The sequence below is a fragment of the Pistacia vera genome, unplaced genomic scaffold (genome assembly GCF_008641045.1).
Source record: "Pistacia vera cultivar Batoury unplaced genomic scaffold, PisVer_v2 Contig714, whole genome shotgun sequence".
Taxonomy (NCBI): Eukaryota; Viridiplantae; Streptophyta; class Magnoliopsida; order Sapindales; family Anacardiaceae; genus Pistacia; species Pistacia vera.
The window spans coordinates 164,271-180,847 of record NW_022196573.1 but is presented as its reverse complement, the minus strand read 5'-3'; the positions used below and the strand labels follow the sequence as shown (position 1 = coordinate 180,847).

At 33.3% G+C, this 16,577-nt stretch overlaps 1 protein-coding gene and 1 pseudogene across 1 annotated transcript; both read left to right on the top strand.

Moving 5' to 3' along the window:
* The first annotated feature begins 1,702 nt into the window (after positions 1 to 1,702).
* LOC116114584 lies at positions 1,703 to 8,438 on the top strand (annotated as a pseudogene).
* Positions 8,439 to 12,162: 3,724 nt separating this feature from the next.
* LOC116114587 (chalcone synthase J-like) lies at positions 12,163 to 13,477 on the top strand. The gene is made up of 2 exons (XM_031400729.1): positions 12,163 to 12,346; positions 12,483 to 13,477. Exons 1-2 carry the CDS (start codon positions 12,169 to 12,171, stop codon positions 13,475 to 13,477), a joined length of 1,173 nt encoding a protein of 390 aa, XP_031256589.1. The 5' UTR covers positions 12,163 to 12,168.
* The last annotated feature ends 3,100 nt before the right edge of the window (positions 13,478 to 16,577 follow it).

Sequence of the window (16,577 nt, the reverse complement as noted above, 5' to 3'; positions counted from 1 at the left end):
TTGCGATTTGCTTCGCAAGCCAATTAATTAAGTAGAATATTGTTAAAAAATTTACTAATAGCAAATATAGAGTGATGATATGGCCCCCAATGTTTGTCTTTTTTACCCCAATTATTATTAAGTTTTTATCAAATTAAAATTACTAAACAAAAATAAAAGACTAAAAATTTTATTTCCTCTTTCAATCATTAACGCTAATTCAATAAACCTAATTCTATCCCCAAGCAATGAAGACACATAATATGCAAATCGAAAGAGTTTGATCAAAACCATGTAAATAAAATATTTTCTTTGTATTTGGTTTTTTTAATTTTTTTTCCTTTTTCTTCTTTTGCACTTTCCAGAATTTAAGTAGTTTGATGCATTCAATTATCTAATTATTATTCTTACAATCTTGGAAATATAAACAAATACGAATAAATTTCTTTCCTGAACATTACATTTGAACAAGAAGCATCAAAAATATTAAAAAATAATAAATAAAAGGGTATTTTTTATGGTAGACGAGGTTTAAAAAAACATTTTAACAGGGTAAACTGAAAGGGGGTTGAAAGATAAAATGTGGGGGTATCACTCTATCTCACACAATATTAATATATAAAGAGTCAAAATTAAAACAAATAGGTTTGATAATTTTATCTTAGGTGTATATATATATATATATATATATATTTGTCGACATGATGGATGAATGTTGGATTAGAGGGTTGATCATGGGTGTCATTTATTTTTCAAAAATATTCAAATGGTTTGTAATATTATTTTATTAAATAGAATTTAATAATTAATTTTATTTAATTATCTATTTTATTGGGCCTGTATGCCTCAGATCCAATTTGTAATTGAATCGGTTGGATGAAAACCTGAAGAGCATTCGGATGGCGATCTGATTGAAGATATAGAATTAGGGTAAATAGTTAACTTTTATTTATCAATAACACTACTCTTATAAAGACATATACAAAGAGACTTTACAAAGTGACGTGGCAATGCCACGTCATCACTTGCCATGTCATCAGAAAATATTTTAATCCAAATGTATCAATCTTCTTCTCCAAGCTTTCTCTTTCGAGCTCTTTCTCCATCACCGTTTTTGGCACTGCTCTTCTCCATCTCCATCACTCTCTTCATCTTCATCGCTCTTCTCCATCTCCATCGTTGTCTTTATCTTCGCGCTCTTCTCCATCGCCAAGTAATTGGTGTCCTTCACAGCTTTATTTCAAGTGTGGTAATTAGTGTTCTTTGTTTCAACCCAAGGAATCAAAGTCAAAATTATCGAAAATCAAATTGGTGCTGTTGCCTCAAGACCCCATTTTGTGAAATTATGTCTAGAACTACTTTTAATGGGAAAGAAAATTTTATATAGTTTTGAAATTAAGTGCTGCATTTTTCTTTGCCAACTTTTGGAGATTTGGTCTTAAAAATGTTGTGAAATTCGCAAGAATATACTGATGGTGCTTTGCATTTGACAATGATTTCGGGGTCTAGTGTTTGAAACCTTGGTTTGCTTCTCAAGTCTAATTGGTTCGTTGGCTTTACATTAGGATATTGTAACTAATACTTCATTTGTGTGTTAATGTTTGTGTATTTTTTAAATAGCTTGTTACCCATTTTATGATATCTTTTGAGACTAGATATTGAAAAAAAAAATAATAATAATAAAAAAGACAGGACTCATTCTTCATTTGCATCCTTGGTCTTAATGCAGGTATAAGAATTTGATCGGAGAAAGGGTTTCCCAATTCTTCAGGTCTTATAAACCCTCACTTGTAGCATGCAATTCAAGTGTTTCAGATTATCCCATTCTGTCAATTAGCAGGAGTTCACAGGGATCTCAAAAAGATCACGCATCGTCTATAGGTATACTTCCGGTTATCCTTTTTTTTTATTTTTTTTATTTTTTTTTTTAATTTTTATTGCACCTCGAAAAAGTAATGATTATCATTCATGGAGCCATTTGGATTAGAGTATAGGAATACATCGTAAAATTTTGTTGATGAACTAATACATTGTTTATTATACTTGGTTGTAAATGAGTAGAATGATTCTTAGATGGAAGTGAACTTGCCTTGAATAGAAGCCACTTCCTCTGCATGTTGTCTTGTTCTGTTCCTGCCATGAGCCGTAAAGTATGAAGATTACCTCTCAGCAGCTTCTAGAGAACAAGGCGATGGAGAAGAGCGCGAAGATAAAGACAGCGATGGAGATAGAGAAGAGCGATGAAGATGAAGAGAGGAGATAAGAGCGCAAAGACAGCGATGGAGATATGGAGAAGAGCGATGAAGATGAAGAGAGGAGATGGAGAAGAGCGTGAAGATGAAGAGAGCGATGGAGATGGAGATGTAAAAGAGTGATGAAGATGAAAAGAGTGATGGAGATGGAGAAGAGCAGTGCCAAAAACGGTGATGAAGAAAGAGCTCGAAAGAGAAAGTGTGGAGAAGAAGATTGATACATTTGGATTACGCTGATGATGTGGCAAGTAACGATGTGGTAGATGACATGGCATTGCCACGTCACTTTGTAAAGTCTCTTTGTATATGCCTTTGTAAGAGTAGTCTTATTGTTTATTTATTGATGTATTTCAAAAACCCCATGGTTAACTCAGATGCTTTAAGATGCTTATGTATGTTATATGTATGGAATGAATGTTAAAATTAACTGAAGTTAAACCTAAGTCTCCCTAATGAAAACTATTAAATCCATGCCTCCTATTTTGAGATAATAAAATTCTTTAACATAAATTTAAATATCCCAAAATTTCTATTATGATAGGGATATGATCTTTATGTCATAGAATTAAGTTAATCTTGTTCTTGGATTAAGTTAACCATGGGCGGTATCACTCTAAATATGTATGGATTCTCACACAATATTAATATAAAGCAGTCAAAATTATTAACAAATAGACTTTGATAATTTTATCTCTAGTTGTTGAAAGTAGAGGTGGGCATTTGGGAGTAATTGGGACTGGGTCCAAAAACCCAACCCAAAAACCTGGTCCTTGAGAGGATCGGTCTTGGGAGGCCTAGTCCCAAAACAGGACCAGGCCTAAGGAGGAAGGCTCGGTGCCTCCTCCAAGGCCCGGGCCTGGGCCCAAATTTTTTTGTATTTTTTTCTTTTAGTCCTTTGTACAATTACGTAAAACCCTTTATAAATTTTGAAATAAACATAAATTATAGGGGTTAAAATTTTTTTTACAAAATTTATATATATAAAAAAAATTTTACTTGCTTTATAACCGTTGCTGCCAGCCAATGGTTACATGACCACTCAATCTCTCATTCTCTCATTCTCTCAATCTCTCAATCTCTCTACTCCAAATCTCCAATCAAATTCTCATTCAATTTATATTTATATTTATAATTTATTCATATTATTTATTTATATTATTCAATTTTTTTCTATTTTTCAATATCAAAATAATTTCATATTATTATTTAATTTCTTTTCATTTTAATTATTTATTATTTGATCATAAATTCATAATAGATTACTGAAATTATGCATTCGGAGGATCATCCCCAAATGAGTTTTACGTTCCATCCATCAAAGAAATGGAAGGGTTCAATCCATTTTCATCCTTTCCTCCAAAGACACCAGCTGCAATTCCACAACCACATTCGATCGGGACGAGGTGTAGTCAAACACATACGAGCTACGAGTCAACGGGCATGAGCATAGCCTAACCCTCTTGACCGTCAAAGAGGGTCGTGTCCAATGTATGGTGACACTTCACCAAATCAAAACGGCCAAAGACAAATGGGGAGGGGGAATATTCGTGTGGGATATGCAATTTCAGTGGAACCATTATTGGCGCTGAGAAGGGGAATTTGACGATGCGACGACACGTGGAGAAGAAGCACCCCCAAATAATGCAGTTGCCCGATACATCTTCAATCAAATTAGATAGACAAATTCAAACTCAACTTAATTTTAATCTACAATCCTCAACTCTCTCAACAGGGCAATACAATGCACATGTTGCACGAGAGAAAATAGCAAGATTCATAGTTGCTACGAACTCTCCCATTTGTTTATCTGAAAATCCTTACTTTATTCACATGATTAAACCTGCATTTTGTCCAGCATAGACCCCTGTTAGTAGAAGTACAAGTAGAAGAGATATACTAAAATTTTATAACAAAATAAATAATAAACTTAAAAACGAATTTCAAAATTTTAGGAATATATCTATTGCACTTACATCAGACATATGGGCTTGTAGATCAAAAAAAAATTTTTTAACTATAACAGAACATTTATTAGATCATAATTGGGGTTTACAACAAAAATTGAGAGGTTTTAAACCATTATATGAAAAGGGTAATGCTATTTGTACAAACTCTTTGTACAAAGAGAGTTTGTACAAACTTACGTGACACATCACAAAGCATGTCATATGGTATTGGGACCCATGTAACTTAATGTCACATTAATGTTATGTGGGCCCTTATGTCACGTGGCACTCACATGGTATGACACGTAAGTTTGTACAAACTCTCTTTGTACAAATAGCATTACCCATATGAAAAACATAGTGCTGAAACTATTTATTTTACAACTCTTGAAGTTTTGCAAGAATATTTATTAACTGATAGAGTAGTAGAACTAATGCTTGATAATGCAGCTGCTAACACCGCGACAATCTCTTTATTTGAAAAGAGATTGGATCAGCGTGGTGAAGGCAAATTTTTTCACTAGAGATGTGCCTACCACATCATCAATTTGATAGTTAAAGCAGGTTTAGATGCAATACATTCGAACATGGAGAGGGTGCGCGTGGCTATCAGATTTATCATCAGCGGTAGCAATAAAAGATGGCAGAAGTACATCAAATATTATAAGCAAGAGGACCACCGGTTCGACCTTTGAAGTTATGTATGGACATGCCTATCCATTGGAACTCCACCTACTTGATGTTGGAAAAAGCTTTGCCAATCGCGAAACAAATTATAGATTTTGTCAACCAGAAGCACTATCTAGAGGAAGTTGTGACCTATGATGATTGGGCGGTTTGTGAATTTTTTTATTCATTTCTTAAAAAAATTTATGATGCTACTAATACAACAAGTGGTATTTATTATTCGACTACTAATTTAGTGTTAAATATTTTACTTCAAATTGCTAAAACTTTTGCTAAATATAGATATAATAACGTTTTAAGGGAAATTGTTTTAAAGGTGGAAGAAAAATATGAGAAATATTGGTTAGATATTCCATTCTTATATAGATTAGGCCTTGTTCTAGATCCTAGGTTTAAATTACACGTAGTTAACTGTATAATTACTGAGTTAGGCCAATATTTAAGACATGATTATACGTCTTATTTGACTAACTTAAAAAAAAAAATTGGATAGCCTTTTTTCTTTATATGAGAACACGTACAATGGAAGTGAAAGTAGAACGTTCGGGAGAGAGGATCAGGACCTTGATGCAACCCTCCGTCAAGGATCGAGCAAGTGGACATATATGGAACGTGGCGGAAGTAGCAGCTCCAGCTCGTGCATACATGGACCAAATGAGCTGAATCGCTACTTACAAGTGGACCTGTCCTTTATGACGATGAAGGAGCAACATGACATGGATATTCTTCAATGGTGGAACAAACATAAAAGTCGATTCTCCATTGTAGCCCAAATGACACGTGACATTTTATTTTTGCTGGTTTCTACAATTGCATATGAGTCAACATTTTCAACGAGTGGTCGGATTGTTGAAGACAGAAGATGCTCTTTAACTGATGAGATGATTGAAGTGATAACGTGTTTACGGGATTTGACTCATGCAGAAAGAAGACTATAACAACACCCTTAAGATCCCGAACTACTCGAACTCTTTAGGAATACAGATTTGAATGATGTAAATATTGTTGACGATGAAGATGAATAATTTAATAAAAAAAATTATTTAATTGTTTATTTGTGAAGTGTGAATGCGTGAAATGTGAATATTATATTTATGTTAAAAATTAAAATTAACTATTAATTTATTTATTATTTTTTTAATTCTTTAAATTAACTAAATATTTAGAAACTTACTAATTTGCCCTTGAAAAATACCAAAAACCCCCTACAAAATTTCATTTCTCCCCTAAAACATAAAAAAGATCATGAGGGGAAAAAAAAATTTCCAGGCCCATAGGACCAATCCTAGGGACTGATCCGAGTCATAATATTGCTCATGGGCCTGGGACCGGTCCTAGGCCCATGAGCGACTGCTCCCAAATAAAAGGACTAGGCCTAGGCTTGCTTGGGATTGGTCATTGACTAGCTCTAGTTGAAAGTAAAGAAATATTGCGTATCTTTTTAATGATATCATTAAAAAAAAAAAAAAAAAAAAGTAAAAGTTAGCCTAATCCATGATTCACTGGTCACAGATTATGTGCATATGGTGTAACGCTAAGGGTGGTTGACATAAATTCTTTCTTTTGTAAAAGGAAGAATCTTCACTCTAAGATTACATACGCATTAATTGAAACGTTAATAGAATTACTTCTTCAAATATAGAGGAAGGGATTCGATTTTTATAAGCAATTTGCCAGTTTAATCAGCTAATTTGAGGTGTTTAATTATTAAATTAAGAATAAAAAACATGCTACTACTAAAATAATAGGGATGTTCTTAGAACTCCCTAGATGCAAAAATAATGTAGAAAAAATCCATAAAGGATACGCTTGAGAAGCACATGACCTTGAAAACAATGAACTAATCATTGAAGCTTAAACATCATCATCATTAATTTGGTCTAGTTAAAGAAAGGCACGCATGTTTCCAGAATAGGTACACTATTATATAATAAATAACTTGAACCGGTCAAAGATTGTTTTAAAAACCTTAAGATGGATTAATCAAATAAATATTCTCTGCCCATATGCTAGATCTTTAAATAAGTTGAACTAAAATAAATAATGCTAGCTGATAATCTCTTCAAATCTTGTTGTATACATATATATTTAGCTAACATTCCCCTATATTTTCTAATGGGGTACATGGTTCATGATATTTTTGAAAATCATTATTGAAAAACATGATGATAAATGAATAATAATTTTTCAATAGTTAATCAGTATTATAAATATATGAATCCTCGGTCATAAAGACACAATAGCCAAGACACAATAGCCAAGACTCAAAGAAATTAAAGTTGCCTTATATTCATTGTAGCAAAAATGGTTACTGTGGACAGTTCGCAAGGCTCAACGTGCTGAAGGCACTGCCACATCATGGCAATTGGAACAGCCAATCCTCCCATGTCTATGATCAAACTCATACCAGACACTTACTTTCGTATGACAAATACCGACACATGACCCAGGTCAAAAACAAAATGCAGCGCATTTGTAAGAAATACTCTTTCTAGCTAATTTTCGTTTTTTTAGTTTCTTGCTTTTAATTTTTCTAAGGGCTAATTATCTTCAAGATATTGAAGAATTTTAGGATTGAAAATAACCTATTCAATTAATGATTTCAGGTGAAAAGCACGATAAAAAACGATACACTTACACAACGGAAGAAGTTATGAAAGGAATCCGAACATTAATTCATACAAGGCACCTTCATTAATACTAGGCAAGATTGGCAGCAACATTGACCAGAGCTAGGCAAGGAAGCTGCAACCAAAGCCATCGAGGAATGGGGCCAACCCAAGTCAAAAATCACTCACTTAATTTGTTGTAGCACTATGGAGGATTCATACCTGGGTATACTACCAAATTGTCCAGCTCTTGGGTCTTGATCTGTCTATTACCGAGTCTGTTGTACCAACAAGGTTGTAATGGAGGTGGCACCGTACTTCGTATTGCTAAAGACCTAGCTGAGAACAATAAGGTGCTCGTGTCCTCATTGTATGCACCGAAATAACTCTCGTCGGCTTCCATTGCCCTACTGAAACCGATGTCGATCTTCTTGTAGCCATTCTTTGTTTTCGGATGGCTGCAGCTCTCATAGTTGGTGCAGACCTGTTCCTGGTGTTGAAAATCCCATATTTGAACTCATCTCTACACCCAACATTAGTGCCTAATAGCGTTGGGCTATTTGTGGGAGTATTCGTGAGCACGGGCTTACGTTTCATATTGGGAAAGAAGTTCCTGACCTTATTTCAAACCATATTGAGAAGCGACTAATTGAGGTATTCCACCCTTTAGGTATCACAGATTGGAACTCAATCTTTTGGCTGCACATCCTGGTGGGCCTCGATTTTGGACCAAGTGGAGCCAAGTTGGGTCTTCAACCGAAAAAGTTACGTGCGACTAGGCATGTGCTTGCTGAGTATGGAAATATGTCAAGTGTAACTGTATTGTTTATTTTGGATGAAGTAAGGAAGAGTCAACTGAAGATGGGTTGAAGACCACAGGAGGGTTCGAATGGGGAGTGCTTTTCGGGTTTGGTCCAGGGCTGACTATTGAGACATTGGTCCTCCATAGTGTTAGCATTGCTTAGAGGATCCTCTTATTGATTTACTTTGCTTCCATTTCCCTCTTTTTTTTTTTTTTTTCTTTTTTTTTCTCCCATATGGTTATTTTCAATAAAATATGCAAAAATATGTCTAAAGAACTATGATTTTAAAATTGTACATCTATTCTTTGTCATAAATAAAATATCAAAAATAATTTAGTAATGCTTTTAATTTTCTTTTTCCTGGATCTCAAAAATTTGAACATCATAAAGTACGATTCTAAGTTAAAATGTGTACATAGTTATTATAAAGTATTGAGAATCATTATCATAAAATTTTAAAGGGTATCTAGCGGTATAATTGGAGAGCTTTAAATTGGTTGGTCTTTCCAATCCAAGGTGTCTCGTGTAGAGCTGGAGAGCTTTTAAGTTGATTACTCTTGTTAGGGTGTCTAGCGGTAACGTTGGAGATCTTTGTACTTGATTAGTCCTGCTAGGCTGTCTGGTTTTAAAGTTGAAGAACTTTGTACTTCACTGCACTTGATTTTTAGTTATCAAAGATATAAAATCTCATCACATATAGTGAAGATTTGGCACATTTGTCCATCATATTTTACCTAATCTTTACAGGATCTAAAGACACATGACAGTTCCACCATCTAACGGCTATGATTAATTAGTTTAATTTTTTTTTTCATTTTTACTGGTGGCGAATCCAAAATTTCAAGCAAGGGGGGAAGGAAATTCACTAGTGATATAATTTGAAATTTTAAAAATATTAATAAATATTGAAAGTTTAATTATTTTATTCAACAAAATAACAGTTATCCTCAGCAAAATTTGATGTTTTAAAGTCACGATTGTCAATATCATTAAACACATTAAATAAAAGAAATCATATCAACATAATGAAACCCATAAGACTACTAATTTAGTAAAAAGTAAACTAAATTCAACAAACCAATCAGAAGAGGATTTTTATGCTAATAAGATATTTTTCATATATTAAAAACATAAAAATCAAGTTTAGGGAAAAATATGAACTTTAAGTTTTTTTACCTGTAATGAGTTCAATTAAATTTGTATAACATGGGCCTTATTTATTTATAATCTAGTATTCCATTTATCTTGTTTTTGAGTTTGATGATTGGATAAATTATCTAGAAATTTTCTAAATTGATTAGGGTGTAATTATAAATTTGTAAAACCTTGTGAAATTTTTAAAAACAGTTTCATGGTGGGCGTTGGCCCACCCTAGGCCAGTGCTTGCTCCGCCTCTGCTTTTTGCCACTAATTAACTTAATTTTAGTTATTTCATTATTGTAAAAAGTTATTTCTTCGCATACGAACTTTACATGGACGGCGATTCTTTCTCTTCTATTACACACCCTAGTCTCATAGGCTAATTTGAATTAAAGAAAATATTTTGACAAATTTGTACTCTAGCAAATATCAAAATCCTAGAAATATAGTTCAAAAAAACATAGAACAAGAAGTTGCATTGATTTTATTGAACCGAAAAAAAATAAAATAAAATAAATTAATTGAAACTGAATTGTATCGGTACAGAACTAAGTGGCAGCTTTGTTATAAACAAAGAGTTTTTATTTTAAACAAAAAAAAAAAAACTTTTCCGCACAGGAGCTCTTTCTTTATATATATTTTGTGTGTGGATGAAAGTCTAAGACTATGTTTTATATGAATGAGTTGAAAGTGCAAGATGGTGGAATTGTCACATGTCTTTATATTCTTTAAAGATTAGGTAAATTAAAATGAACAAGGGATCCAAATCCTTAGTAAAAAATTTTGATGCGAATTTTCGTAAGTCGAGACGTCAACACACACCAACCAAAGGTACTCGACTGACTCCTGGGAGCACCGAGTAAGATGGGTGTGCGATTCTTGGGAATCAGCATTAGGGACCATGTCACATGCGGCGGAGGTCAAGGTGGTGATGAGCCTTCTAATAGATAGATGATAGATAGAGTAGACGTTTTTAAAGTGGTTCGGCCGTGAGAAAAAATAGGGCATACATCCACTGTTATTTTATTGCTTTGTGTAGTGTTGGGAATGCAGAGGACGGATTTTCCCGGTGATCGGAAAAATCAAGATGATGGTCCAGCTGCTTCTGTGTCATCGCCTTAATTAGTCTGTGGATTAACAACATTTTTTTGCTGATGGTGTCTTCAAAATTATAATCTCTCAAGCTTCAACGAATTCTCTCAAAATGAGATACTTCTTCTAAATATGCTTAGATTTTTGGTGCCCGCTTGGCTCCTTTGTATGTGTAATAGCTCCAATATTTTGCGATTTTGCTTCGCAAGCCAATTAATTAAGTAGAATATTGTTAAAAAATTTACTAATAGCAAATATAGAGTGATGATATTGGCCCCCAATGTTTTGTCTTTTTTTACCCCAATTATTATTAAGTTTTTAATACAAATTAAAATTACTAAACAAAATATAAAAGACTAAAAATTTTATTTCCTATCTCAATCATTAACGCTAATTCAATAAACCCTAATTCTATCCCCAAGCAATGAAGACACATAATTTATGCAATCGAAAGAGTTTGATCAAAACCATGTAAATAAAATTATTTTCTTTGTTATTTTGGTTTTTTAATTTCTCTTTCCTTTTTTCTTCTTTCGCACTTTTCCAAAAATTTTAAGTTAGTTTGATGCATTCAATTATCTTAATTATTATTCTTACAATCTTGGAAATATAAACAAATACGAATAAATTTCTTTCCTGAACATTACATTTGAAACAAGAAGCATCAAAAAATATTAAAAAATAATAAATAAAAGGGTATTTTTTATGGTAGACGAGGTTTATAAAAAACATTTTAACAGGGTAAACTGAAAAGTGGGGTCTTGAAAGATAAAATGTGGGGGGTATCACTCTATCTCACACAATATTAATATAAAGAGGTCAAAATTATAAACAAATAGAGTTTGATAATTTTATCTCTAGTTGTTGATTATGTGCATATCGTGTAACGATAAAGGGTGGTTGACTCAAATTATTTCTTTTGTAAAAGGAAAAATCTTCACTCTAAGATTACATACGCATTAATTGAAACGTTAATAGAATTACTTCTTCAAATATAGAGGAAGGGATTCGATTTTTATAAGCAATTTGCCAGTTTAATCAGCTAATTTGAGGTGTTTAATTATTAAATTAAGAATAAAAAACATGCTACTACTAAAATAATAGGGATGTTCTTAGAACTCCCTAGATGCAAAAATAATGTAGAAAAAATCCATAAAGGATACGCTTGAGAAGCACATGACCTTGAAAACAATGAACTAATCATTGAAGCTTAAACATCATCATCATTAATTTGGTCTAGTTAAAGAAAGGCACGCATGTTTCCAGAATAGGTACACTATTATATAATAAATAACTTGAACCGGTCAAAGATTGTTTTAAAAACCTTAAGATGGATTAATCAAATAAATATTCTCTGCCCATATGCTAGATCTTTAAATAAGTTGAACTAAAATAAATAATGCTAGCTGATAATCTCTTCAAATCTTGTTGTATACATATATATTTAGCTAACATTCCCCTATATTTTCTAATGGGGTACATGGTTCATGATATTTTTGAAAATCATTATTGAAAAACATGATGATAAATGAATAATAATTTTCAATAGTTAATCAGTATGTATAAATATATGAATCCTCGGTCATAAAGACACAATAGCCAAGACACAATAGCCAAGACTCAAAGAAATTAAAGTTGCCTTATATTCATTGTAGCAAAAATGGTTACTGTGGACGAAGTTCGCAAGGCTCAACGTGCTGAAGGCACTGCCACAATCATGGCAATTGGAACAGCCAATCCTCCCAATGTCTATGATCAAAGCTCATATCCAGACACTTACTTTCGTATGACAAATACCGAGCACATGACCCAGGTCAAAAACAAAATGCAGCGCATTTGTAAGAAATACTCTTTTCTAGCTAATTTTCGTTTTTTTAGTTTACTTGCTTTTAATATTTTCTAAGTGCTAATTATCTTCAAGATATTGAAGAATTTTAGGATTGAAAATAACCTATTCATATTTAATGATTTCAGGTGATAAAAGCACGATAAAAAAACGATACACTTACACAACTGAAGAAGTTATGAAAGAGAATCCGAACATTAATTCATACAAGGCACCTTCATTAGATACTAGGCAAGATATGGCAGCAACATTGATACCAGAGCTAGGCAAGGAAGCTGCAACCAAAGCCATCGAGGAATGGGGCCAACCCAAGTCAAAAATCACTCACTTAATTTGTTGTAGCACTATGGGAGGATTCATACCTGGGTATGACTACCAAATTGTCCAGCTCTTGGGTCTTGATCTATCTATTAACCGAGTCATGTTGTACCAACAAGGTTGTAATGGAGGTGGCACCGTACTTCGTATTGCTAAAGACCTAGCTGAGAACAATAAAGGTGCTCGTGTCCTCATTGTATGCACCGAAATAACTCTCGTCGGCTTCCATTGCCCTACTGAAACCGATGTCGATCTTCTTGTGAGCCATTCTTTGTTTTCGGATGGCTCTGCAGCTCTCATAGTTGGTGCAGACCTGATTCCTGGTGTTGAAAATCCCATATTTGAACTCATCTCTACAGCCCCAACATTAGTGCCTAATAGCGTTGGGGCTATTTGTGGGAGTATTCGTGAGCACGGGCTTACGTTTCATATTGGGAAAGAAGTTCCTGACCTTATTTCAAACCATATTGAGAAGCGACTAATTGAGGTATTCCACCCTTTAGGTATCACGGATTGGAACTCAATCTTTTGGGCTGCACATCCTGGTGGGCCTGCGATTTTGGACCAAGTGGAGGCCAAGTTGGGTCTTAAACCAGAAAAGTTACGTGCGACTAGGCACGTGCTTGCTGAGTATGGTAATATGTCAAGTGTAACTGTATTGTTTATTTTGGATGAAGTAAGGAAGAAGTCAACTAAAGATGGGTTGAAGACCACAGGAGAGGGATCAGAATGGGGAGTGCTTTTCGGGTTTGGTCCTGGGCTTACTATTGAGACGTTGGTCCTTCATAGTGTTAACATTGCTTAGGGGATCCTCTTATTGATTTACTTTGCTTTCTTTTACCTTTTCTTTTTTCCCTTTTTCCGTATGGTTATTCACAATAAAAGTACGCAAAAATATGTCTAAAAGAATTATGATTTTAAAATTGTAAATCATATTCTTTATCATAAATAAAATATCAAAAATAATTTAGTAATGCTTTATTTTTTGTTTTTCCTAGAGCTTGAAAAGTTGAACATATTAAAGTATGATTCTACGTTAAAAAGTGTACGTGGTTATAATAACCTACTGAGAATCATTAGCATAAACTTTTATAGGGTATCTAGCGGTATAATTGGACAGCTTTAACTCGGTTTGTCTTTCCAATCCAAGGTGTCTCGTGTAGAGCTAGAGAGCTTTTAAGTTGATTACTCTTGTTAGGGTGTCTAGCGGTAAAGTTGGAGATCTTTATACTTGATTAGTCCTACTAGGGTGTCTAGTTTTTAAGCTGAAGAACTTTGTACTTCACTATAGTTGGTTTTTAGTTATCCAAGATATAAAATCTCATCACATATAGCAAAGATTTGGCACATTGCCCATCATATTTTGCCTAATCTTTACCGGATCTAAAGACACATGACAGTTTCACCATCTAAAGGCTAGGATTAATTAGTTTAATTTTTTCTTTTTTGCTAGTGACGAAGCCAAAATTTCAAGCAAGCAGAGAAGGAAATTCACTAGTGATATAATTTGAAATTTGAAACATATTAATAAATATTTAAATTTTAATTATTTTATTCAATAAAATAACAATTATTCTCAACAAAATTTGATGTTTTAAAGTGATGATTGTCAATATTGTTAAACACATTAAATGAAAGAAATCATATCAACATAACAAAACGCATAAAACTAGTAATTTTATAAAAAGTAAACTAAATTAAACAAGCCAATTAGATGAGGATTTTTATACTAATAAGGTATTTTCCCATATTAAAAACATAAAAATCAAGTTTCGAGAAAAATATGAACTTTTATGTTTTTTTACCTATAATGAATTCAATTAAACTTGTACAATATGGGTCTTTTTTATTTATAATCTAGTATTGCATTTATCTTGTTTTTGAGTTTGATGATGGGATTAATTATCTAGAAATTTTATAAATTGATTACGGTATAATTATAAATTTATAAAACCTTGTGAATATTTTAAAAACAATTTCATGGTGGCCGTTGGCCCACCTTAGGCCAGTGCTAGCTCTGCCTCTGCTCTTTGCCACTAATTAACTTAATTTTAGTTATATCATTACTGTAAAAAGTTGTTTCTTCGTATACGAACTTTACATGGATGGCGATTCTTTCTCTTCTATTACGCACCCTAGTCTGTCTCATACACTAATTTGAATTAAAGAAAATATTTTGACAAATTTGTACTCTAGTAAATATCAAAATCCAAGAAATATAGTTGTAAAAAACATAGAACAAGAAGTTGCATTGATTTTATTGAACCAAAAAAAATTGAATTGAAACCGAAGTGTATCAATACAGAACTAAGTGGCAGCTTAGTTAGAACCAAAGAGTTTTTTTTTTTTTTTTTTTTTAAAAAAAAAAAAAAACTTTTCTGTTAACGAGTTCTTTCTTTAATATTTATTTTTCTGTTTTTGTGTGTGTGTGTGTGTGTGGATGAAAGTCTAAGACTATGTTTTATATGAATGAGTTGAAAGCGTAAGATGGTGGAATATTCACATGTCTTTAGATTCATTAAAAATTAGGTAAATTAAGATGAACATGGGATCCAAATCTTTAGTAAAAACTGTTGATGCGAATTTTCGTAAGCCGAGATGTCAACACACACCAACCAGAGTGCTCGGTTGACTCCTGGGAGCATAGAGTAAGATGGATGTGTGAATCCTGGGAATCAACGTTAGGGACCGTGTCGCATGCGGCAGAGCTCAAAATGTTGACGAGCCTCCTAGTAGATAGATGATAGATAGACTAGACGTTTTTAAAGTGGTCCAGCTGCTTTTGTGTCATCGCCTTAGTCAGTGGATCAACTAAATTTTCTGCTGATGATGTCTTCAGAATTATAATCTCTCCAACTCCAACTAATTCTCTCAAAATGTGATACTTCCGCTAAATATGTTTATGTTTTTTGTGTGCCCTTGGTTCCTTTGCCTGTGTAATAGCTCTAATATTTTACAATTTTGCTTAGCAAGCCAATTAATTAAGTAGATTATTGTTAAAAAATTTACTACTAATATATAGAGAGCAATGATATTGGCCCCCAATGTTTAGTCTTTTTTTTACCCCAATTATTATTAAGTTTTTAATACAAATTAAAATTACTAAGTAAAATATAAAAGACGTTATATGTAGGGATGGATCCAGCATCATTGAGGGTAGGCCTCAGATTTTGAAAAAAAAAAATTGCAAATATTTATAATTAATTGTTTTTATATCAATAATATACAAATATATATGGCCCACAATCAAAGTAATTACTATAATATGTTAATGCGACAATGCCAGGCCCACCAATCATCAATATTGCGGCTATGCTGGCCCACCAGTTTCATTATTATATATATANACTTTTCACTAGTACTCCTATATATTTTACCTAATTACACAATTATCCTACCCATATAAACCTATATTTTCCCAATTTCCCTCAACCTAAACAATTGAACAAAAACAAACCCTAACCCTTAAGTCTTAAACTTGTCACCATTGCCATTCGCCCTTAGCTGACTTCATATTGTCATTCGTCATGTAGATGAATACATAACGAGTCTGTATTTTGGACAAGTGCAATGCCTTAGCTTAAGTTTAAACAATTAATTGAAGTTTTTGTCATGTGGATGAATCTAAACATTGAAAGAGTATTAACTATTGTGCTTGGCAATGTTCGAATTGTATGTTAATGTAAAATTAATGGGGCGGGGACAGGCGTCCAACATTCCCCATGGGGCGGGGATGGTGAATTCCTAGCATCCTCGCAACGGGGACGGCGTGGGGGTGGGGATTGATGTTGAAGGTAGGAATAGGGACGGTGAATGAGATCCCCACCCTGCCCCGACCCATTGCCATGCCTACTTTAAGAACTCTTGAAACTCTGTACTCAAGTATTCATTTCCACGATCTGATC